This window comes from Pogona vitticeps, chromosome 1 (genome assembly GCF_051106095.1).
Source record: "Pogona vitticeps strain Pit_001003342236 chromosome 1, PviZW2.1, whole genome shotgun sequence".
Classification (NCBI taxonomy): domain Eukaryota; kingdom Metazoa; phylum Chordata; class Lepidosauria; order Squamata; family Agamidae; genus Pogona; species Pogona vitticeps.
Genome location: NC_135783.1, coordinates 321980098 through 322004782, shown reverse-complemented (window position 1 = coordinate 322004782; position 24685 = coordinate 321980098). Strand labels below are relative to the sequence as shown.

General features: G+C 45.7%; 1 protein-coding gene across 1 annotated transcript in view; it reads left to right on the top strand.

Moving 5' to 3' along the window:
• The first annotated feature begins 1329 nt into the window (after nt 1–1329).
• SPTLC2 (serine palmitoyltransferase long chain base subunit 2) overlaps nt 1330–24685 on the top strand; it is a 106917-nt gene continuing 83561 nt past the window's right edge. The window contains exons 1-2 of the mRNA XM_020794370.3: nt 1330–1583; nt 9874–10068. Coding sequence (XP_020650029.3) covers nt 1458–1583; nt 9874–10068 — 321 coding nt within the window. The 5' untranslated portion in view covers nt 1330–1457. The remainder of the gene's footprint in view (nt 1584–9873; nt 10069–24685) is intronic.

Sequence of the window (24685 nt, the reverse complement as noted above, 5' to 3'; positions counted from 1 at the left end):
CAGATGTAAGAGGAAGATATCTAACATACTGAAAGACTCCTCTCATCCGGGACATCAGCTCTTTAAATTATTACCATCAGGAAGGAGATTCAGGGTACTGAAAGCAAGGACAAGCAGATTCAAGAACAGTTTTTACCCAAGTGCAGTATTGAGTTTAAATGTGGGGCCACAGGTTTTTGGCGGAATTTTAATTGCTGAGAGAAAACGGGGTATCTATATTTGGATGGTGAAAGTTTATTTTTTTTTATTTTTATTTTTATTTATTGGACTTATATACCGCCCCATAGCGCTACAAGCACTCTCCGGGCGGTTTACAATTTTTAATTATACAGGCTACACATTGCCCCCCCCAGCAAGCTGGGTACTCATTTTACCGACCTCGGAAGGATGGAAGGCTGAGTCAACCTTGAGCCGGCTACCTGGGATTTGAACCCCAGGTCGTGAGCACAGTTTTAGCTGCAGTACAGTGTTTTAACCACTGCGCCACGAGGCTTGTTGTGTATATTTTAACTTTTTTTTGTAGTGTTGTCCAGTTTTACCTTGGGGGAAGAGCACCTCATTTCGTTGCACCCACTTGTGAGCGCAATGACAAATAAATTTCTTATGTCTTATGTCTTATTAACCAACAGTAAATAGGTTAGATTAATTTTAAAACCTTCTCCAAATTGTACAATTGACAAATCTCTTTATGTGTACCAAGCGAATTAATTTAATTTAATAACACGTTTTGAGAATGCAAGCATCAGAAAATGTACTTAATGTACATACTGGGGACAGAATTAGAGAACACAAAAGCATTACATAAGTACTTAAAATAAATAGTATCAAGACAATTTAATGTGTGTGAAACTTAACACTGCAGTATTTTATCTCACATAGCTTCATAGTTCTAGCGCAGTTCTACCGACATGCACCTATTCTGCCCTACTGCTACTCAGCTATCAATTCCTACTTCCGACTCTGTTTGGCTTTTCCCTTGGCTGACAGGATCAAGACTTCCCGATAACTTCGCCCCAGGTTTGGTTCCCGTATCTCTGAGCGATGCCGTCTCCTGCCGGCTCCCTCGCTGGCTTTCGGCATCCCGCGATTGGACAATCTCTTTTCCTTCCTCCGCCCAGAAGCGACTTCTCTTCCTTCTCATTGGTCCGCTCCAGCCTTGGAACGTCACGCTCTACTTCCGCACACGCCGATCACCCTCGTCCTCGCGGAAAGAAAGCACAAGCGTCTTCGCCCGGCTCCGGCTGCGGTTTGAATGCGCTTTTATCCCCCTCCGTTCGGGCCGAACGTTTCGCGTGCGCGGTACTTTGCGCCCTCCCCGCCTCCCCCCCCGGTGACGTAGAAAGCTGTGATTGGCGCGTCTCTCCGCCTGAGTTTCCGGTGCCATCGAGTAGCGGAGGTGCGGGCGGTGGTTGCTTTCGAGGTTGTTGCTCCTCCTGCTGCTGCCTGAGCCGGTCAAGATGAAGCGCAGCCCCGAAGACCTGGGTGGGGAGCCCCGTGCCAACGGCTGCAGTTTGACAGGGCACCGCGAGGGCCTCAAGAACGGTTATGTGCGAGGCATCTCCGAGGCCGAGCCCCCCAGCCAGGTGAGCGCGGTGGCCGGGGCGCCTGTGTCAAGGGGAGCCCCTGCCGCTCCCCAGCGCTCTCCCCCGGCTGCCTTTTCCCACTCGGAACGGCCTGGGCCGCTGGCCCGGCCCGGCCTCATCCTCAGGGCGCGGCTCTCGAGCTGGGCCGTGCCTGGATGCCGTTCGCCATCACCCACGCGGCGGCGGCGGGGAGAGAGGGAGCAGGATGGCCTTGAGCGGCGAAGGCTTCCTGGAGGGAGTGCCTCGCCTCGCCGGCTTATCTCTCTCTCTCTCTCGCTTCGGGGTTGGCCGAGCCGGGAGTCCGCGCGGGGCTTGGCGCCTTCTTCCTCCAACGCCGGGAAGAGCGCTTGACCTGCTCTTTTCCGGGTCTGGCAAGGAAGCACCCCTTCAAGCCCCCAAGGGAAGCTTTTCCTCCCTTTTATTTTTATCTTCTTTTGCCGCGTAGAAGCTCAAGTTGGGATATTCGGAGATGTTGCAAACGGATGTTGCAGTACTTTTTCGGGAGGGTGTAAGAGGCACACACTCCCGAAGAGGTACTACTGTATTGGGGTTTAGCTCTGCCGCTTTACAAGCCTTGCTTTTCGCCTTCTTAGAGGAAAGGGAAAGACTTTCAACCTTAGTGAATTAGGCTGGGAGTGGAATTCAATTCCCCACTCTTGTCTCCTGGGAGAAGAACTAGCCTGCGGGGCCTTGGGCAAAGGGTTCAGTCCCAGGATGCCCTCAGAAGAAGGGGATGGTAAACCCTTTTTCAGTATTCCCTATCTGGAAAACTCCGGAAAGAGTTGCCATGTCCAAATCGACAGAAGAAGATGATGATGATCATGATGATTCAAAAACACCAGACACGGTCAATGTTATAAAAACATTGACTGGTATTATGTAACAGATGCAAGTTTTAACCAAAAACCTAAATATCTGTTAAATATCAGTGTAGTGTGTATGCTGCTCCTAATGTTGCTGTTTTTTCTAGCTCTGATGGTGTGATTTCTGAGATCTGCAACTGCTTATAGTACTGTGTGAAATTTCTTGATATTGTTCCCGCCCCAATGACTATGGGGACCACTGAAGTATTTCTTCCAGGGGCGAGATGTTTCGATTGCCAGGGCTCTGTACTTTGTTAGTTTTTCCAATTATTTATTTTTAACTCTGGCATCCCCTGGAATTGCAATGTCAATGATCCTGGACATTTCTTTGTTCTATTATACTACTATGTCTGGTGTGTTATGTTCAAAGTGGCTATGAGTTTGGATCTGGAAATCCCATAGGATCTTGACTTCCTCACTTTATGATACCTTCTCTACCATGAGTTTTTGGAGACTGGCAAGTTATTATTTTTTGTGTAATAATTAGTGCACTAACCTTTGCACTCTATCATGTCTAACTTTGATATTATTATTATTATTATTATTATTATTATTATTATTATTATTATTATTATTATTATTATTATTATTATTATTATTATTATTATACTGCCCTCTTTGAGCTTTCCTTGTCCAGGGCACTTATTCCCTCCCTCGGACTGTCCCACAAACTCAAAATGATCTTCATTCCTTCACTCTTCCCTCCTCCCGCGCCATCTGTCTTATATGCCGGTTAAAATTGGGCAGACAGAGAACCATCCAGCTTTGTCATGTTTTCCATGTCATCCAATGTGATTAACAAGGCACTGGAGAAAGATGGAACTGGTGGGGATTGCAGATGTCTTTATCTGTGGGTTTGGGGCACTGAGACAGTGTTGAAATACATTTAGTGCTTTATAAGTCGCAAGATTGGGTAGCATGAAAATCTACCATAGGTCTGTGATCGTATGATACATGCAAGTTAATAAATTGCCAACTGTTCCTAATGTGTATTATTAGTTATGATTAGAGATGGGGGTATTCTGTATTTATTTGTATATGCATACGAATATCCCTACAGAGCTGGACTAAATGAGGGTCAGGCTGGACTGTCCACTTATGCATCCTGCTGTGGTGCCGGCCCTGCTTATCCTTCCATTTGTGCCCAGAGCGCTGCTGTCTTCTTGCTTGGTGGGCCACTCCAGGAAGGGGACAGAAGGATGAGTCTACCTGCACAGCTGCTGAGCGGGAAGAGAGCGATGCTCTGGGTATGATTGGAACAGCCCTGCAGCAGGACGCAGAAGTGGACGGTCCGGCCCTGGAGGCCAGACCCTCATTAAGTCCAGCTGCGTGGGGGTATTCATATACGAACACGAATACCCCCATCAGTAGTTATGATGTCACGCCCCTTCTCAGCCTTTGCAGTAGGCATCCTTCAGTCTCGAGAGACTATGGTAACGTGCTCTGTATGGAGGTCTTGGAACAGTGTCTTGTGTGGCTGAGAAGGCCAATTTGAGAGTGACAATCTCTTCCACATTGAAGACAAATACAATCTGCCCCCTGTCCAGCTCCCTGGTTTGGCTGGTTTGGGGACTGCCTCTTTGCCTCAGCCTGCTGTACAAGTGTCTCTTCAAATTGGGAGAGGCCATGATGCACCGCCTGCCTCCAGGCTGAACGCTCAAACGTCAAGGTTTCCCATCTGTTGAGGTCCATTTCTAAGGCCTTCAGATCCCGCTTGCAGATGTCCTTGTATCGCAGCTGTGGTCTCCCTCGGGGGCGGCTTCCCTGCACTAATTCTCCATACAGGAGATCTTTTGGAATCCGACCATCAGCCATTCTCACGACGTGCCCAAGCCAACGTAGACGTTGCTGTTTCAATAATGTATACATGCTGAAAATTCCAGCTCATTCTAGGACTACTCTATTTGGAACTTTGTCCTGCCAGGTGATACCAAAAATCCGTCGGAGACAACGCATAACGAAGGTGTTCAGCTTCCTCTCCTGCCGTGCACAAAAGGTCCAGGACTCGCTGCAGTACAGGCATGTGCTCAGGACACAGGCTCTATAGACCTGGATTTTGGTTTATGCCGTCAGCTTCTTATTAAGCCATACTCTCTTTGTGAGTCTAGAGAACATGGTAGCTGCTTTGCCAATGCGTTTATCCAGCTCGACATCTAGGGAGAGAGTGTCAGAGATTGTTGAGCCGAGGTAAACAAATTCATGAACAACCTTCAATTCTTGCGTGGAGAAGATAATAGAGGGAGGTGAGTCCACGCCCTGGCCCATGACTTGTGTTTTCTTCAGGCTAGTAGTTAGTCCAAAGTCTTGGCAGTCCTTGCTGAAACGATTCATGAGTTGTTGGAGGTCTTCAGCAGAGTGGGCAACAATGGCTGCATCATCGGCGAAGAGGAAGTCCCGCATGCATTTCAGTTGGACTTTGGTCTTTGCTCTCAATCTAGTGAGATTAAAGAGTTTTCCATCTGATCTAGTCCAGAGATAGACACCTTCTATTGCAGTTCCAAAGGCCTGCTTCAGCATGACAGCAAAGAAGATCCCAAACAGGGTTGGCGTGAGGACACAACCTTGTTTTACTCTGCTTCGGATGTCAAAGGGATCTGATGTTGAGCTCAACCTTTAAGCCATAGTTTTTTATGTAGGTTAATGGGTATGGTGTGTAAAAAGTGCAGTCTTCAGTTTGTCATGTCTGTGTGTGCTGAACCAGTTGGAGATTTTCTACATAAAACTACAATTTTGCAATAATTAGAAAAATGCAAAACCTTAGAAAAAATATAAAACCACTTATATTTTACTATGCGTGTAACTTATATCTGGAAATGCTGCTGACACATAACATGTAATAATATTGTTTACAATATCTTACCTAGACAGTTTTGGTAGGTCTCTTGACTCAAATTTAGTACATCTTGTTGCTTACAAGCTCTTTTCCCTTGATGGCTGAACCTATCCATGGTTAGTTTAGAAGTAAGCTAAATATAAGAACTACTGGAAAGCTCAGTGGTTGAGGTATCTGGTTGCGAATCCAGATTCTGGGAGTTCAATTCCTCACTTTGCCTCCATGACAAGAGAGGCACATGATTCTATCCTTAGAGTCCCTTCTAGCTCTGCAGTTGTAGCATACAAATAAATTATATCTTAGTAAGCTCTAGCTGGCTGGGTAGATGAGTGAGTTAAATATCTGGCTATAGAGCCAGAGGTTGGGATTTCAGTTCTTCACTGTGCATTCCAGAAGAACCAGCCTGTGTGGCGTTGGGCATGTTACACAGTCCCAGATGCCCCCAGAATGGTAAACCACTTCTGAGTACTCTCTATCTAGTAAATCCTGAAAATGGTCGCAGAAAAAAATGCGTATTTTTAGTTTTCTATTTTCACTTATGTAGTCTGTTTTATTTCTGTGTTGTCCATCTGGTAATGTCCATGTATGCAGTTGTCTGTTCAGTTGTATGAAGCATGTATTGGCAATATTTTTGAATGCAGATAATTCTGTCAGTTGTTCTTCTGTTTTGTTTTTGTACCCCAGGACAAATTCTCCGAGAGTGTTTGATTCTCCCTTACCTTGCACTTCCCTGTTCCAGCCACACATGGTTATTAGCACATGCTGTTTTGGTATTTGATCAGCACTTGCATCAAAGCTGTCTATTCTTCTTTCTGTAATTAAAACATAGACTTGAATGATGGTTTAGCTGATAGGCTTTCCAAGAAAATACAGTGGTGCCTCGCATAGCGAGGTTAATCCGTTCCGGATTAACCTTCACTATAGCGAAACATCGCTGAACGGGACAGGGAAAGCCATTGGAACGCATTAAACATCGTTTAATGCGTTCCAAAAGGCTCCTTTACTCACCGTTCAGCGAAGTTTCCTATGGCCGGCAGCCATTTTCGCGCCCTCGTTAAGCGAGGGGAGGGCGCGAAAACGCTGCGCGTGGCCATTATGGAGCTTCCGGCGGCCATTTTGTCCGCCGAACAGCTGATCGTCGGGGCTTCGTTTTGCGAAGATCGGTAAGCGAAACGCTTACCGAGCTTCATAAAGCGATTTTCGCCCTATCTAAACGTCGTTGAGCGATCGCGTTAGCGATCCAAAAAACCGGATCGCTATGCGATTTCGTCGTTATACGGTGCGCTCGTTAAGCGAGGCACCACTGTAATTTGGTCCAACTTTTCACTACGGCTGATAAATGATAATGCAGTATCTTGGTATGTTATTAGAACCACTCTGTTTCAGAGCAAAACACTTGTAATTGTTTTATTGAAAATATTCAGTTCCCATCACTTTAGCTTGTTCACCCTAAATGTTTTATTATTTAGATGTTCAGTTTCTTGCTGTTTTGTTTCATGCTTACCTTGAGTTATACTTCTTACAACTGCTTCAGTCATATATTATGCAGTACTGGATTTGCCTTTTGCCTTTGAGCATATTGGCAACTAAACATCATTTTAACTCAGTTGCTTTATTAGTCACAGGTCCATTTATACTTGTCCTTTGCTGTTTCCCCGTGGCTGATTCAAGTACGTTCTACAGTTCCAGTTTGAGATTGCTGATTCTGTCAAAGGAGAGTGTCACAATCGCCTTTGAAGACCCTATTCCCCTGGCCTTCACAAGGCTTACGCTCTTCTTTCCTCCTCGCTGCCACCAGATATTAATGCATTAATACCAAGTCAGTGTCAGGACACATGTGATACCAAACGTAAATAGTTTAGTTAACAGGTGAAGATGATAATCAGTGAGGACCTGTAGAATCAATTACTAGATGTAAATCTATTAGAATACTTTTTCTTAGCTCTTTTAACCCTCTGTTTCAATCTCCACTCTTTCAGTTCTCTAACCCACATTTCACTTCTTTCAAACCACACTCAGTCTCTCTCCCCCCCATCTTTTTATCTTTTTCCCCTCCCCCTGGCTCCGCCTTCCATTCTCTCATTGGCTCCTCGTCAATGTTCCACTGTGACGGGCAGGTTAGGTCAGGGCTGTTCCCTACAGAGCGAAACTCCCTTCTACACATGAGTCTTTTCTTCTCTTTTTTAAAATCTGATTTTCAATTATAATTAGAGTAATAGAAAATCTCATTTCTGACATTTTGAAGTGTAAGGCATCAAACTTTTAAATATTTCAATCTCACTCCCACTCCATTTTCAGTCTGCTGCTGATTTCAGCCACTGAAGATCCATACGTTGGACTCATCCAACGGAAATGCTTCTTCAAAACAACTTGCATAGTTTCCTACATCTCCACACCTTTATAAATTGTGCAAATAGTTTAAAATAATTTAAAGTCTGCCTGGAGTTAATCTCTGTCAGTTCATTCTCTTTTTCAGAGAGGAGGAAAGGGATTTTCAATTTGGAACAATTGTTATGATGTCCTTGGCAGTTTTATTTTTATTTTTTTAAACATTTTTAACTATTCATTCTCTGGATTCTCAACTGACATGGAAATGTGTGAATACTAGAACTGTTATGAATATCTAGTTGTGTCTCCTTCTTGTCTCTGAATTTAATATATGTGCAACATAATTTGAAGAAGTATGTGGCCCCTTAATTTATTCTAGTTCCTATTTATGGTGTAGCAACATACCTATGATAGTGGTCTCAAGTTCCCATCTTTGCCCAGTTAGAGTTTTCCAAAGTTTCAATCCTATGCACGCTTTTTTGGAATGTACATTAGTCTCGTTGATTTTAGCTAGATTTGCTTTTCTTAGGTGATTATCCACATTATCAGAATCATGATTCTTGCTGGTAGTTACAATTTTTAATATTTGCAACCAGATGAAGATTTTCATATTTAGAGTAATAACTTGTCAGATTAGTAAACAGCTATATCAGAGCTGATTTCAGTTTAATAAGTTAATCACTCATATTTGAAGAACTATTTAAATTGTTTTATTTAACTTAAACAATAACATAATATAGTTTACATATTCTTTTAATTGCATATGAATGTTTTTGAACTGAAGTGATTAAACAAAATATCTTTTAAAAAACCAAAAAATACTTCAAGCTATGAGCACAAAGATCCCAAGGTTTGTAAGCTGCTCAGAAGATTTCACTTATATTTTTACTGCTCTATCCTCCCTCCTCACATTTAGAGTCTGATACAGATTTATTTCACTTCAGACAAACATCACACCAAGCATTTAAGGTAATGTATTCATTGTATGTAGATTTACAGAACAACAATGGAATTAAGGTCTTCTCCTGAACTTTGTTTATTTTATGCCATTTTTCCTATGAAAAAGTGCATGTTATCTCAGCTTGGATAACCTGGATTAATTGAATTAGTTTACCAAAAATGTAAATATTGCATTAACATGCAGCCTCATGGTACTAAGCCCTATTTCATGTTGAATAACATTTGAATTATAGTGTATCTCAGAAACGTAGCTTTCAATAAATTTTACTTCCAAAAGCATTTAATTAAAAGTTTAAAAAATCCAATTTAAACCAACCGCCCCATTGAAACAAAAAATTACCAAATTTTAATTTAAAAAAACACCATTGATTTTAATCCCCCCTATTAACAGATCTGCTGGAGGTCTACAAATCATGTAATTGATAAACTGCTATTCTTTGTAACTAGTGAATAAACTAAATTTAATAAAATATTTTGAAAACTAGCACCTGGAAACAAAAGTATTATTCTTACAGGCTTCTGATCTCTTAAATTGATTCAGAAAGGTGAAAAAAATTCAAGAATAGTACCGTATTTCATTTTTAAAAAGAATGTTTTAACCTATATTAATATATTTGTTTTAGGTGACATAGAGAGCAGAAAAGCATTACATCAGTATTTTAAGTAAATAGTATCAACAGTGTCTTCATCCCCATTCATAATGTAGCACAGTTCTACAAATATGTGCCTGTTTGCCTGTGAAATTCAACTATTAGTCCATACTTCTAAACCCATTTCACTTCCCCCTGTCTAACAGTGTCATACTTTTGCTTCAGATTTGGTTCCTGCATTTCTGGGCAATTCTTTGTTCCCTGGGATCCCTCACTTGATTTCAGCCCCTTGTGACTGGGTAGTCTATTTTCTTTTCTCCATCGAGAAACTGACTTCTCCATTTTATCATTGGTCTGTAGAATCTCAAGCTTGGGGTGGAAGGGGAGCCTTTAATAGTAAAATATCGTGGTGAAATTGGAACTGATTGTGTCAGTTGATATTCAGTGACAATTTCAGAGAGTTTTGTTATATTAATTAGTCATTGTCTTCTTAGTGTATTGTTTTAAGAATATTGCCATTATGGAATTATGGTATAGGTGAAAATTAGTGTCTGTTGTAGGTAGTTTGTAGCAAGGTTCACTTTGGGAATGCTTTAAAAAGCAAAACATGATAGTGGTTGTATGTCTTGTGGCTCTAGAAAAATGTAGTTTCCTTACCAGAAATTCGCTACTCATACGTTCCCTAATATTTTCACTCCGTTATTTTCTTCCCACAGATTCATCATATTACTCACAATGGAGGCTTATATAAAAAGCCTTTCAATGAAGCTTTTGAAGAAACACCAATGCTGGTTGCTGTGTTGACGTATGTAGGTTATGGTGTCCTCACCCTTTTTGGATATCTTCGAGACTTTCTGCGGTACTGGAAAATTGAGAAATGTCATAACGCAACTGAAAGAGAAGAACAAAAGGTAATGGTTTACAATTATTTCTCTTTTTGATTCAAGCTGTGATTGAATTTGTTTGCAACAAGGGGAATTAAAACAGCAAACTGTTGTTTTTGCTTGTGTTAACTTGACATAGTTTTTGTTCAGATATGATGAGAAACCACAGTTTGTGCCAACTGCAGTTCAGACTGAATCATAAGTAAATCATTCTAGATGTCCAGTTAGATGGGTGTAGATATGGCCATGTGAACTGCACTGTTACCAATTGCTGGCAACTGAAGTAGGTTTGGGAAGCTGAAAGCTTGCCTCTTGAAAAAGCACATAATAAAGCATAGCTCTCCAAAGTTATCTTCTCCATTTCACAGTTCTCTAATGCAGAGGTCATCAACCCCCGGTCCATGGCTCATTACTGGTCCATGGCTTAAGCTGCCAAGACAGACCTCCCACACACACCCTGCATGCACTCACCCCAGCGAAGGTTGTTTGCACCTGCTCGTGCACCTGCGCAAACGGCGGCACGGCCTCACGGAGCCGGCTGTAAAGCTAGCAGTGTGGAGGGACCCCATGGCAGGAGACAGGAACCCGGGAAATTCAAATGGCCTCCCCACCGGGGTCTGTCTCCAGCCGCGGGGTCCCTCCATGCTGCTGGCTTTCCAGGCTGGCTGGAAAGCCAGCAGCATGGAGAGACCCCGAGGCAGGAGGTAGGAGCACGGTGGGGAGGGCATTTGAATTTCCCGGGCTCTGTCTCCGAGCTGCGGCGTGATTGCTGGGTGAGTTCTGCTGGCCTGCCTGAGGGAGGGAGGGGGGGTGCACATGGGGAGTCAAGCCCGTGCTCGCTTGAAACCTGCTCCCTGTCTTCTCAAGAGGAGGGTTGTGGCTGGACGCTCAGCTCCCCCTTCTCCATGTGTGGGTTGCTGAACCTGAGAAATGTGGAGAAGGTGGGAGAAAGCCGGCGGTCTCTTTAAATCTCCCTCCCCAGTTTGGTGGCCACTTTTCAATCCCTGTGTGAGCAAAAGGGCTTCCTCTGCAGCGAAGGAAGGGAAATGCCTGCCCACTGGAGGCAGAGGGGGGAGGCGGTGGAAGGGAAGGCAAGCAGCCGCTGACGCAGCAGCAGAAGCAGCACCAGCGGCTGCAGTAGCTCCGAGCAGCGCCGGGCGATGGGCCACTAGCGACCCCCCTGTTGCAACCAGCTGGGAACGCAGGGCGATGGGGCAAGGCGAGGAGGGCTTCGCACAGCCCTGACAGCCCGCCCGCTTTCCCTTGTGAGCCTACCTCCCCCCACTTGCCCAAGAGGTGGGTGCGTCACACACGAGCGCACAAAATCGACCTGCGAGCGTGGCACACCCACCTGTGAGTGTGGGGGTGCCCCTGCCCACCAACCGATCCACGCATGGAGTCCGTACCCCTGAACCGGTCCGCGGTCCGAAAACGGTTGGGGAACACTGCTCTAAGGAATATGTTTTCTCCCTCTTCTTTTCTCAGGTTGTCAGGTAATTAAACACTTGAGGTTTGTAGGATCTACTTTGTTTGTAAACAAAAGCCATAGTTCCACCACTTGGAAACAGGTGCAAAGCAGGGGCCCAGGCAGATCTACATATGCTATATATTAAGAAACAGCCTGTCTCTGAGTACTGTATATGCTCAGTCCATGAATATTTGTTTAGTACCACAACTATGCTCAAGGTTTTATTTTATAGAGAAGAATTCACTTCTGCTTTTCCTAGCTGTTCTTTTTCAGCAGTCTAATCTGGGTAGGGATGAGGGAAGTTCTTAGACAGATAGATGGATTCAGACACTATAATTTACTACAGATCAGTCAGAGATATACCACTAACGTTGAACTAATTAGATTTTCTCTCCTCTATTGACTCCAGTATCTTAAGCATTGTTAATGTATCTGACAGGTAGTAGGAGGGAACAAGCAAATTTCACAGATGTTACTAAATTAAATGTATTTGTTATGAGAGTACATACATTTTGCACACAGCCCCTATAACTGAGAACAATTAAATAACATAACATACATTGTTGACTATAGCTTACTAAAGCCAATGGATTTCTTAGCTCTTTGTATTTACCATAGATGATGTACCTCTTGCTCGATACCTTGTAGACACGTATTTGCGCACTATCTTACATTCGGATTTCTGTAAGAATTATAGATAGCAGTAATAGTAATGGGTCGGAGAGTTTGCGCCAAAGTAAGCAAAGGTTTCTGGGTTTTTGTACCACATGAAATCAAGCAAACAAATATTTCACTTCCTAAGTATTAGCTTCTATTGTACAGTGGTGCCTCGCTTAGCGACGTTAATCCGTGCAGGAAAAAAATGTCGCTAAGCAGTTTTAAAAAGCCCATAGAAACGCATTAAAACACATTTAATGTGTTCCTATGGGCTTAAAAACTCACCTTATGAGAAAATCCTCCATGGGGCGGCCGTTTCCGGTGCCTCGAAAGTGAGGCAACACAGCGGGTGGCCATTTTGGAACCGCGATCAGCTGTGCGAAAATGGGGCCTTTAGGATGATCGCGGGGAGTGCTTCCCTGCAATCATCCCAAAGGCCCCGCCAATCAGCTGTGTTTTGGCTCTCACTCTCCACCCCTTGCAGCTCCAGCCTCGGCAGGGAGACTGAGGCACCGCCACCGCCACCCTGGCTGAGAAAGACCCTCTGCAGGCGCAGAGGGTCTTTCTCAGCCACAGTGGGGCAGCGGTGCCTCAGCCTCCCTGCCGAGGCTGTCAGTCTTCCTGCTGAGGCTGGAGCTGTGAGGGGAGAGAGAGAGCGAGCAGAAGCACAGCTGATCGGTGGGGGTTTGCGATGATGGCTTCCCTGTGATCATCGCAAACCCCCGCCGATCAGCTGTGCTTCGGCTCTCTCTCTCTCCACCCCTCGCAGCTACAGCCTCGGCAGGGAGACTGACAGCCTTGGCAGGGAGACTGAGGCACCGCCACCCCACCGTGGCTGAGAAAGACCCTCTGCGTCTGCAGAGGGTCTTTTTCGGCCAGGGTGGCGGCGGCGGTGGCTCAGTCTCCCTGCCGAGGCTGGAGCTGCGAGGGGAGAGAGAGAGAGCGCCGAAGCACAGCTGATCGGCGGGGGTTTGCGATGATGTCTTCCTCACGATCATCACAAACCCCCGCCGATCAGCTGTGCTTCGGCTCTCTCTCCACCCCTTGTAGCACAGCTGATCGGCGGGGCCTTTGGGATGATCGCGAGGAAGCGCTTCCCCGCGATCATCGCAAAGCGAATTTTCCCCATAGGGGCCATCGCAAAGCGATCACTCTTGTGATGGCAAAAAGTCCATCGCAAAGCGATTTCATCGTAAAACGGAGCGATCGCTATGCGAGGCACCACTGTATATTCAAAGGAAACATCACCTATTGCCAAGGTTTCCTCTAAACTGGGTGCATGTGCACGCATGACTCCGCCTTCTTCTTGGCAGCTCTCTTCCTCCTCTGCACAGTGATTGCCTTTGATTCCACTTATAATAGAATCCTGCAAGCGAGGGGGGTGGGTTATTTGTAATCTAAATCTTTCAGAGCAGGACATGTTGTGCTTGTTGAGATAAGCATCAACATCTCCTTGACCTATTGCAGACAGTCCATTCTCCATATGTTTCAGTGGTACAGTGCTCTCATTGTGTATTATGGACTCCTCCAAGTCTTGGTAGGTCTCTTGTTTGATGTGTGTGTGTGTGTGTGTGTGTGTGTGTGTGTGTGTGTGTGTGTGTGTGTGTGTTTAATTAGCTGCATCCGTTTTCGTGTCTGGTAGGGCATTCTGACATTCCTGGTTAGTTTGAGGGTCAGTAGAGAGACCTTTGTCAAGATCTTTCCCTTCCTGTGTGTTTCAGATCTGTCTGAGGCAGAGTAGTACAGGAATAGGAAACTCTAGGGACACTGCATTCCTGAGTCTCATATGTCATCTCGCCTTTCTTTATCTCTGGATCTGGCAACAGCCCACTGACCTTTAGATTAGGGAAGTCCCTTAAAAGCCTGCGTGTTTTCTCGTAAAGGTAAAGGTTCCCCTTGACATTTAGTCCAGTCATGTCTGACCCTAGGGGGCGGTGCTCATCCCCATTTCCAAGCCGTAAAGCCAGCGTTTGTCCAAAGACAGTTTCCATGGTCACATGGCCAGCACACCTAGACATGAAACACCGTTACCTTCCCACCGAGGTGGTACCTGTTTATTTACTTGCATTTTTACATGCTTTCTAACTGCTAGGTTGGCAGGAGCTGGAACAAGCAACGGGAGATCACTCCATTGCATGGATTCGATCTTACGATTGCTGGTCTTCTGACCTTGCAGCACAGAGGTTTCTGCAGTTTAACCTGCAGAGCCACCACCTCGCTCCTTCATCTTCGAACATCCTCCAAAATCTCCTTTCCCCCTGATCTTTTATATCCTCCTCCCATACTGACATTTTCAGCTCCTCCCCTTTTCCTCTTTCTCCTTCCTCCGCCAGACAGACTTCTAGCCTTCCCTTCTCTTCTTCTGTCTTTTCCTTTTCTATCAGTATCTCTTTCACCTCAGTCAATTTTCTCTCTATGATTTCCTCTTCCTCTTTTGGTATCTCTATCAGAGAGGACTGCTCACTTTCCTCCTCCTTTTCTTCACAATTTTTTTCTTTTTTATTATTCACATTTCAAAATACAAAATCAAACAATTTCATAATAATAGGTGCATGAAGTAAAGCTTATTTCTTGCAAAATTTGTACACTATTGAGTTTCTAGCATATTCCACAAGAATTTCAGGCAGTATTTTTTTATGGTTGTTGTGGGTTTTTCGGGCTCTTTGGCCGTGTTCTGAAGGTTGTTCTTCCTAACGTTTCGCCAGTCTCTGTGGCCGGCACCTTCAGAGGACAGCTGTCCAAAGAGCCCGAAAAACCCACAACAACCATTAGATCCCGGCCGGGAAAGCCTTCACGAATACAGTATTTTTTTAGTTTGAATTTCCCTGTACAATGTTCCCTCTAATTTTCTGCTAGTATTCTGCGGGTGCCCTGCCCCACATGCATAGTGTTCTGGCCATGATTGGAAGCAAATGGATGGCAACACTGGCTCAGCTGCGCAGGATTGAGGCATTACCTCTTGGCTGGAAAACATAGAGGGAATGTTGGCCCTGTGGATTCCTTGATGTATTTAATAAAGAGGTTCTGTGTTACAAATAAAGCTTCTGGCTTGACTATCCCTTTTGAAAATGTACAAACATCTGTTTATTTTTCTTCCAGGCCTAGCTTCTGTATTTTATTTAAACCAATTCACTGTTGTCAGTCCCACTAGTGTCTTCCACTGTGTTGGTATTTCTGGCTATGCTACCACTATTAGGAATTATATGTTCCTTGTGCAATAGGTGTTTACTAGGACCCATGAAGATAGATAATATACAGAAAGCCTCACAAAACTCAATATTTTGATAAGTTATTTTTTAAGTACGACCACTCACTTCTCTCCAAACGTTATACTCTCTAGCATGCAGGAGAAATCTGGACATTCATGTTTAGATAGCCGAATAAGCAGAAGTGTCATCTTAGGACTGTTGTTAAGGCATTCCCCTTGCTCTGGGTCAAATGTTTTAAATGGTGCCATTTCTCCTTTTGCTGCTGCATAATGCTAATTGAGAGGTTATTTATGCAAATTTGGTTCTTTGCATTCCTGCCTATCTCACGTCAGCTATGCAGTTAAGGTATTTTGGAGGCTTGACCCTTATAATTTTCTGCTTGTATGTGTGCCTCAAATTCTGTCATAGAATGTGGTGGTCCATTTTTCATCAGTGTCCTGTTGCTGAGTATAACTTGGTCTCTTATCCTCTAGCTTGGCAGTTAGTTGTTCCTTTGTTAAGGAGAGTCTTATAAATAGGTATTTTATTCTGTGGATACCACTTTCCATCTTTTTAAAGACAAAGTTCTACGCATTTCATTGAGGTGGGGATGATCTGAAATTGGTCTTATTGAGGAAGGAGCTGGGACAAGTATATGATTCTCATTGCTTCTGTTCAGTTAGCATTGCTGCCAAAAATTGATTATTTATACTGGCTAACATTTTATTTGTACAAGCTTTGAACAAGCTCACCTTTGATTCTGATTTTAACTTCCTTCCTTCCATTTCCAACCATTATATTATGGTGTCTTTTATCAGCTTAGATAACTGGTTTATTTGAAATGCTACCAAAAAATGCCTTAAAGTGAGGTATTGCCAATTTTTCTTCTTTCTTGTATAGAACAGGCTGTGTAGGTCTACTTTTCCTCCTCCCATTACAAATTGGCAATAGTCCTTGCTACTTCTTAAATTTATTGTGCCCTGAGTTCAGTGTAATTGTTTGGAATAGAAAAAATATCTTCATGGTAAAATGTGCACTTTGTTTGCTGGTATACATTCTAAAATGTAAATTAGCTCATTTTTATGTTTTTGTTTTGACCCAATGGCTTATAATTTCTTGGTATAAGTTGCTGTGTCTGTTTTGTTGTTTTTAAACTTAGGTATCTAATGTAAGAATAGGCAATTCCAATGTTAGTAGACTTCTAAATCTATTTTTGCTCTACTAATCCTAAACAAAACAGAAGATGTTAGACTTGCCAAGGTTTACAGTGGTGCCTCGACTTACAAACATCACAACATATGACCATTTCGAGTTACGACCAACTCCGGTCACAAAATTTTGCTTTGACTTGCGGCCGGAGCTTCCAGTTGCAAACATAAAAAGGCGGGGAAATAAGGTGGGTAATTCAAATTGCTAACTCTAGGTGGTGAAGTGGCTGCTTCTTTGTAGCTCTTTCGCCCCAGCAGTTAGAGTGTGCGATTGGAGGAGGCTGCCTGGTAAGGTAAGGTGCTGCTTCTTTAACGTGGTTCTCTATGAATCCACACTGATGGGTTAAACAGCGCCTGCGCTGGTTCCTCTCGGAATTTTCCAGAGCTATGAGGGAAAAGATACAATGTTTGAGTTGCCCTGCACTGCGCAAGTGCAGCCCGCCAAAAATCCCCAGTTCCATTTATCCGCCCGCGGAGTTGGAACCTCTCGGTTAGAGCTCTTGAGATTTTACTCTCCTTTCGCTATTTTCGGATTTTTTGGACTTGACCTGGCTTGCCTATCGTCTATCCGCATCTCCGTTGCCCTGAATTCGGACCGGCTGACCTTCCCTTGCCTCTGGCGTGCTTCTTGCAAGTACTTTCACTTCCCGCTTGATCCTGATTGAGGCCTATTACCTCCTGCTGAGGCGCCACGCGCCAGCAGGATTTCTTCAATTACTGACTTTCTCTACCGTTCGTTCACCGCTTGGCTTATGTCAGCGAAAAAGGGACCTTTCCGCCGCTGTTCTGCTTGCTCCGGGAAGCTCCCCTTCCAGGACCATCATTCCCTCTGTCTTTTCTGTCTGGGCGAGACCCATTCGCCCACCACTTGCAAGCATTGCAAGGAATTCACCAAGGCGACCCTAAAATCTCGTCAGCAACGCCTCAAGTATTTTCTCTGGAACCGTACTCTCTCAGCTTCACAACCGTCAGATATGGAATCCGTTCAGTCGGTCTCCACCGTTCGTTCATCGGTCACTTTGGTCTCCTCTTCCCCTCCTTCGACATCCAAGGAGGTGTCCACGAAGGTTTCCAAAGCGAAATCTAAGAAATTGCCTACTGGAAAGAAGTCTTCCTCTGATGTTCCTTCTTCTTCAACTTCGGCACCGACAAAGAAGAAGGGTCCGTCCAAGGCGGCGTCGAAGGCTAAGGCGAAGACCAAGGAGATTACCCTGGTCGTCCCACCTGTCTCGGCTTCGGTCCCTTCTCCATTTCTTGAGGAGTCTTCTCGGGACCGAGACTCGGTCTCCGACTTAGGCGCCCCCATTCCACCTCGCCAACCGCCTCCGGTGGATTTGGGAAAATCGCCTACGGTTAGCCAGCTCGACAAGCTCGTTGCCGGCGCCGAAAGCATGCCGCTCAGCCCAATACTTACCGGGCGTACCACCCGATCTCCTTCACTCCTTTCGGAGTCGGGTCGTTCGGCATCTTCTCCCCCCCCACGGGGTCGACCTACCAAGCCAGTCGAAGATCCAGTCCCTCGGCGTCCAGCTTCACACTCTGCCGACGACGAACCATTGCCGAAAAAACCCCGTCATCGACGCAGGCACCGTCGAGGCCACCGACGCCGAAGGGACTCCTCACCGTCCGACTCAGAATACAGTCGGGGTCGGAAGAGGTCCCACCGGAGACGGCGAAGAAGGGATTCTTCTACCGAGTCCTCTTCTACCTCAAGAGATAGGAGACATAGGAGAAAGAGATCTAAGTACTCCTATTCCTCATCCTCTCGGTCACGTTCTCCGCGTCGAACCCCGTCCCCGAATAGACCTTCGGAAACGGGCTCCGGTAAGCCTACGGCGCCGACGGATGCTCCGACTGCACCGCCTGTCGCGCCACCTCGACGACCTGCAGAGGAGTGTCCTCCGGCCCCGAAAAAGACACCTTCGGGGCCGAAAGTACCTCGTCCTCCATCCTCTCCATACCACTCAGAGGAAGAGCACCCTGGAGAGGAATCTTCCGGTGCGGAAGACGACACCGAGTCGGAGGTGTCCTTGGAAGTTCCGATCCCGGGGGAACCTTTGCCCCCAGAGGCAGCGAACTTAAAGCCATCCTCTCCTTCGGAAGATTTTTCTTCCTACACCCAAATGGTTGGCCGCATGGCGCAGGCTTTGAAGCTTGCAATTGAACAGTCCCCAAGAAGAGAAGAAAATCTCATCTTCGGGGATATCGAGGCCGAGCGAACGCATCCAGTCAGTTTGTCTTTCATACCTGAACTGATGGATCTTATTAAGGAATTCTGGGACCACCCGGCCAATGCTACCTCGATTTCGAAAAGAACCGAGAATCTCTATAGGATCCATGGTGACAACACCTCTTTCCTGGTCATGCATCCTGCACCCAACTCTTTAATAGTGGAGTCTAGCTCCACTAAGACTCCTGCAAAAGGTCATCCTACCCCAACCAACAAGGAGGGCAGGAAGTTAGAGATTCTGGCACGTCGAATGTACTCTATGACCACATTTACCCTGCGTGCAGTGAATTATTTAGTGGCTATGGGTGCCTACCAAAAACAACTTTGGTCCAGGGTTCTTCCAGCCCTTCAAATGGCTCCAGACGACATTAGACAGCTCTGTCTGGATACTCATGCGGAAGCTCTCACGGTATCTAAATACCAACGACTAGCCGCCCGCCATGTAGCAGAGGCCACGTCCAAGAATTTTGCTTCCCTTATCACTCTGAGAAGGCATGCTTGGCTGCGCTCAGCCAACATTGTTGAGGACATTAAGACTAGAGTAGAAAATCTACCTTTTGATGCCACAGGCCTCTTCAGCCAGAATACTGATGAGAACCTGGAAAACTTACATAAAAGTAAGAAAACAGCCAAGTCCTATTCTGTCCAACCTCCACCTAGACAATCCAAACCTCAGTGGCGCCCAAAGTACACCACCCAGTCTTACCAACAGCCTTCCACCAGTACTTACCGTCCTTATGGAGGCAATTCTTCCCAACGTCCACCTCAAGCTTCTTCCTCTTCATCTGCTGCTTTCAGACCCCAACCGTCCCGTAAGAGGCAGTCCTTCAAAGCACCTGGAAGAAAACAGAAACAGTACCTTTGACTCCCTGGCCATTCCACCGTCACCCTCCCACACCACCCGCCTCTCTCCTTACCTTCACAACTGGACTCTCATCACCAACGACATCTGGGTTCTCAACATTATCACCTCCGGTTACCGCCTGGAGTTTATAAGGTTGCCTCCTCTAGGACAGGTCACCCCTACATCATTCGATCCAATCCTAGAGGAGGAAATCCTGACTCTCCTTCAGAAAGGGGCCATCCAGAAGGTGTCATCAGAGGATGTCCTCGACGGTTTTTACTCCCGATACTTTCTGGTACCAAAGAAGGACGGGGGACTCCGTCCCATCCTCGATCTGAGAAGCCTCAACAAGTTTCTCAAACCACGCAAGTTCAAGATGGTGACTTTAGAGTCCATTCTCCATCTTCTGAGGCAAGGAGACTGGTTTGTGGTCCTGGATCTAAAAGACGCATATTTCCATGTCACCATACACAAGAGCCACAGGAAATATCTGCGTCTACTCTTCAACAACACCATTTTTCAGTTTCTGGCCTTACCCTTCGGCCTTTCCACAGCACCCAGGACTTTCACCAAGTGCATGGCTCCCGTGGCAGCATACCTGCGCCTCCAGGGGATCCAGGTGTTTCCCTACATCGACGACTGGCTGATTGTCTCGACCTCAAAACATCAGGCCTTAGAGGACACTCAGTATGTTCTCCAGACGTTACAATCACTAGGTCTTACCGTGAATCACGAAAAGTCCAAGCTGAACCCATCTCAAGTGGTGGACTACATCGGAGCGAGGCTAGACTCAGTGCACGCTCGGATGTTCATGCCTCCAGAACGCATCCGAAAGTTACACAAAGCCATCAGGAAATTCAGGCCAGGGACAAGAGTAAAAGCAAGCCTTGCGCAACATCTGCTAGGCCTCATGGCTTCTACAACGGCGACCTTGTCCCATGCTCGCCTCAAGATGCGTTCACTTCAAATCTGGCTACTGTCCCTCTTCGATCCACTCCTCGACAGTCCAAACAAGCTTCTTACTGTCACCCCGGAGCTGGCACAACAGCTTCAGTGGTGGACTTTCCCACCTCACCTCTTGGTGGGACGTCCCTTCCGTCCTCTTCATTTGACAACTCAAGTCACTACGGACGCGAGTCCACTCGGATGGGGCGCCCATTGCCAGGGGCATCAGATCAACGCCCTGTGGTCCCCTCAGGAGAAGGGCTTGCACATCAACCACCTGGAGCTGCTAGCCATCATAAAGGCTTTGAGGTCCTTCCTACCTTTAGTGAGAGGCAGGGCGATTCAGCTCGTCACAGACAACACCACAGCGATGTTTTATGTGAACAAGCAGGGAGGAACAAGATCAAAGTCCCTTTTGTTCCTGTCAATACATCTCTGGGAGTGGTGCTACCAGGAGCAAATCTACCCGGTAGCCATCCACATAGCCACCACAGACAACATCGTTGCAGACGAGCTCAGTCGCCGTCCCACTCAAAGTCACGAATGGGAACTGGACTCAGAGATCTTTCAGGAACTCTGCCACAGGTGGGGAACTCCGACAATCGACATGTTCGCCAAGCACTCCAACAAGAAGTGTCTCCGCTACGCGTCCAGGGCAGGACGGGGCCCAGGATCATTGGGAGATGCTTTCATGATCCCTTGGCACAAGGGCCTTCTCTATCTGTTTCCTCCCATTCCATTGGTTCAGAGGTCAGTAGTCAGAGCCCTCCAGTTGCAAGCAGAAGCAATCTTGATTGCACCTTGGTGGCCCAGACAACCTTGGTTCTCTCTACTTCTGCAGACAGCAATCGACAAGGTCAAGCTTCCTCTCATTCCTCACCTAATAACTCAGGACTCGGGGTCGATCTTCCATCCCGACCTCGACTCCCTCCAATTGACAGCGTGGAGGATATCCCGTCAATAATGGAAGTTCTTGACAAGGCAAGAAAGCCTTCTACCATCCGCCTCTATCAACACAAGTGGCAAGGCTTTCTCAAATTCGCTACGGAGCGGGGTTTACAAGCATCTCCCGTCTCTTTATCTACATTGCTACTGTATCTCAGACACCTATTCGATCTTGGTTTATCTAAGTCTACCTTAAAGGTATACACCTCAGCCATTGTAACTTTCCAACCCAAGGGATCTCAATCCTCCAGATGGTTTTCCCATCCAACGGTGAAAGCTTTCTTCAGAGGTCTGACCAACATGAGACCCCCTGTGCGAAGACCGTTACCTCAGTGGTCTTTACAGACAGTACTACACTCACTGGTTCGTCCCCCCTTTGAGCCAATGGCTACCTGTGACCTGAAGTTTTTGTCCCTCAAAACTTTGTTTCTTGTGGCCATCACTTCTGCCCGTAGGGCTAGTGAATTGGCGGCTCTCCGGGCTGATTCCCCTTACCTCCAATTTTTCAAGGACAAGGTGGTGTTACACCCAGATATTTCTTTCCTCCCCAAGGTGGTCTCAGACTTTCATGTCAACCAACCTCTGTTGCTGCCTACTCTTTTTTCCGAACCCTCTTCGGATGTTGAACGCACACTCCACTGTTTAGACGTTCGTCGTGCGTTGTCCTTTTATATCTCCAGGACCAAGGACTTCAGAAAGGTCCCGAGACTGTTCTTGTGTTACTATGGCCAACGTAAAGGGACTGCTGCTTCGACGTCGACCCTCTCCAGATGGTTGGTTTCCACCATTTCGTTGGCCTATGAGTTGCAGCACAAACCTCTCCCTGAAAACCTGCGTGCTCATTCCACACGAGCTGTTGCTACATCCACGGCCCTGCTGCGTGGGGTTGACATCCCCGATATATGTCGCGCAGCTACCTGGTCCAGTGTATCCACATTCATCAAGCACTACAGACTGGACCTCAGGGCCAAGAATGAGACCAGATTCGGGAGGGCTATCCTTACATCACTGCTGCAGTGACGGCCCACCATCCTGTAAGTAGCTTGGTAGTCACCCATCAGTGTGGATTCATAGAGAACCACGTTAAAGAAGAACAGGTTACTTACCTGTAAACATGGTTCTTTAAGTGGATTCTCTATGAATACACACGACCCGCCCAACCTCCCCACGTGTCCGTCACTGTTGACTGAGTTCCAACTCTCTCTATGTGCGGGCACATGGAACTGGGGATTTTTGGCGGGCTGCACTTGCGCAGTGCAGGGCAACTCAAACATTGTATCTTTTCCCTCATAGCTCTGGAAAATTCCGAGAGGAACCAGCGCAGGCGCTGTTTAACCCATCAGTGTGTATTCATAGAGAATCCACTTAAAGAACCATGTTTACAGGTAAGTAACCTGTTCTTTCTGCTTTTTAAAAACTGTTCTGGGTGTGTTTTGTAGCGTAGTTTTGGGCTGGGGAGGTTATGTTTCTGTGCTGTGATGGGTCTTGGGGGGTTTGTTTGTTTTTGTCTTCCCCCATTTCTGATGGGTCTTTTTAAAAACTTTTCTGGGTGTGTTTTGTAGCATAGTTTTGGGCTGAGGAGGTTATGTTTCTGTGCTGTGATGGGTCTTGGGGGGTTTGTTTGTTTTTGTCTTCCCCCATTTCTGATGGGTCTGGGGGTTATTGTTTGGTTTTTGATGTTTTTCCTCCCAATTTCCGATGGGTCTTGAGGGGCTTGGTTACTTTTTGGAGTGCTTTTCCAATGGATCTTGGGGATTGGTTTGTTTTTTGTCCCCCCCTTTCCGATGGGTCTTGGGGGGTTTGGTTTTCCCCCCATTTCCTATGGGTCTTGCATGCTTCCCTTGCTTTTTGCTTTGTTTTCTTTGTATTTCCAATGGGTCTTGCACACTTGATTGCTTTTCTTCCCCCCCTCCCTTCGGCCGGAAGGGATTAATCTAGTTTCTGATGGGTCTTGCAGTGATTTTTGTTGTTGTTGTTTATATTTATTTATTTTTTATTTATTGGACTTATATACCGCCCCATAGTGCTACAAGCACTGTCCGGGCGGTTTACAATTTTTAATTATACAGGCTACACATTGCCCCCCCAGCAAGCTGGGTACTCATTTTACCGACCTCGGAAGGATGGAAGGCTGAGTCAACCTTGAGCCGGCTACCTGGGATTTGAACCCCAGGTCATGAGCACAGTTTTAGCTGCAGTACAGCGTTTTAACCACTGCGCCATGAGGCTCGTTGTTGTTGTTGTTGTTTTCTTTGGCAGATTAATTGCATTTCAGTGCATTGCTATGGGAAATGGTGCTTCGACCTACAACCATTTCGAGTTACGTCCATCTTATGGAACGGATTATGGTCATAAGTCAAGGCACCACTGTATTTGCAATCCTATGATTTTAAAAAAAATCAGATATATTTGTAACTCTCTAATCAGGTTGTGTAGTTGCATTAGGAATAACAGAATATCATCATATAGATTGATTTTATAAGCTTCCCCAAATTTCTACCCATTCAGTTTCCTTGTTCTTGGGGCATCAATGCAAACAAAGTGGGTGATAAGGCACCTTTGCCTTGTCCCTCTATGTAATTTAAATGGAGCTAATGCTAATTGTTCTTATTAACACATTGGATCTTCCATATAAATTTGCTCTTAATTTAACATATGTATCCTCATAACCTAGGCTTTGCAGTAGAGAGACTAGACGGGGCCATTCCACCCTATCAAATGCTTTCATCACATCTAACAAGAGAAGTGGAATTTTCTGTGTCATCATATTACTGTGGATAACTATATTTAATGCTTGTTGTGTGGAGTCAGCATAGTACATGCCATGTATAAATCTAGTTTGGTCATCATTTATACTTCTCTGTGACTAAACATAATCTGTTGGTTATGTGCTGTCAAGTCAATTCTGATTCATAGCAATGCTTCCGGGTTTTCCAGATTGAGAAAACATAGGTGGTTTGTAATTCCATTCTTTTGAAGGCACCCTGTGCAGATTGCCCAAAGCAACACACACTGACTGTTCTCCATTATAGGCACAGTGGGGAATTGAACTCTCAACTTCTAACTTACTGAGACATCCAGCTCATTCTGTTGGTTAATTTTAAGATATTGGTCAAGCACTGTTATAGGTCTAAAATACCTGGTGCTGCTTTTATTGCC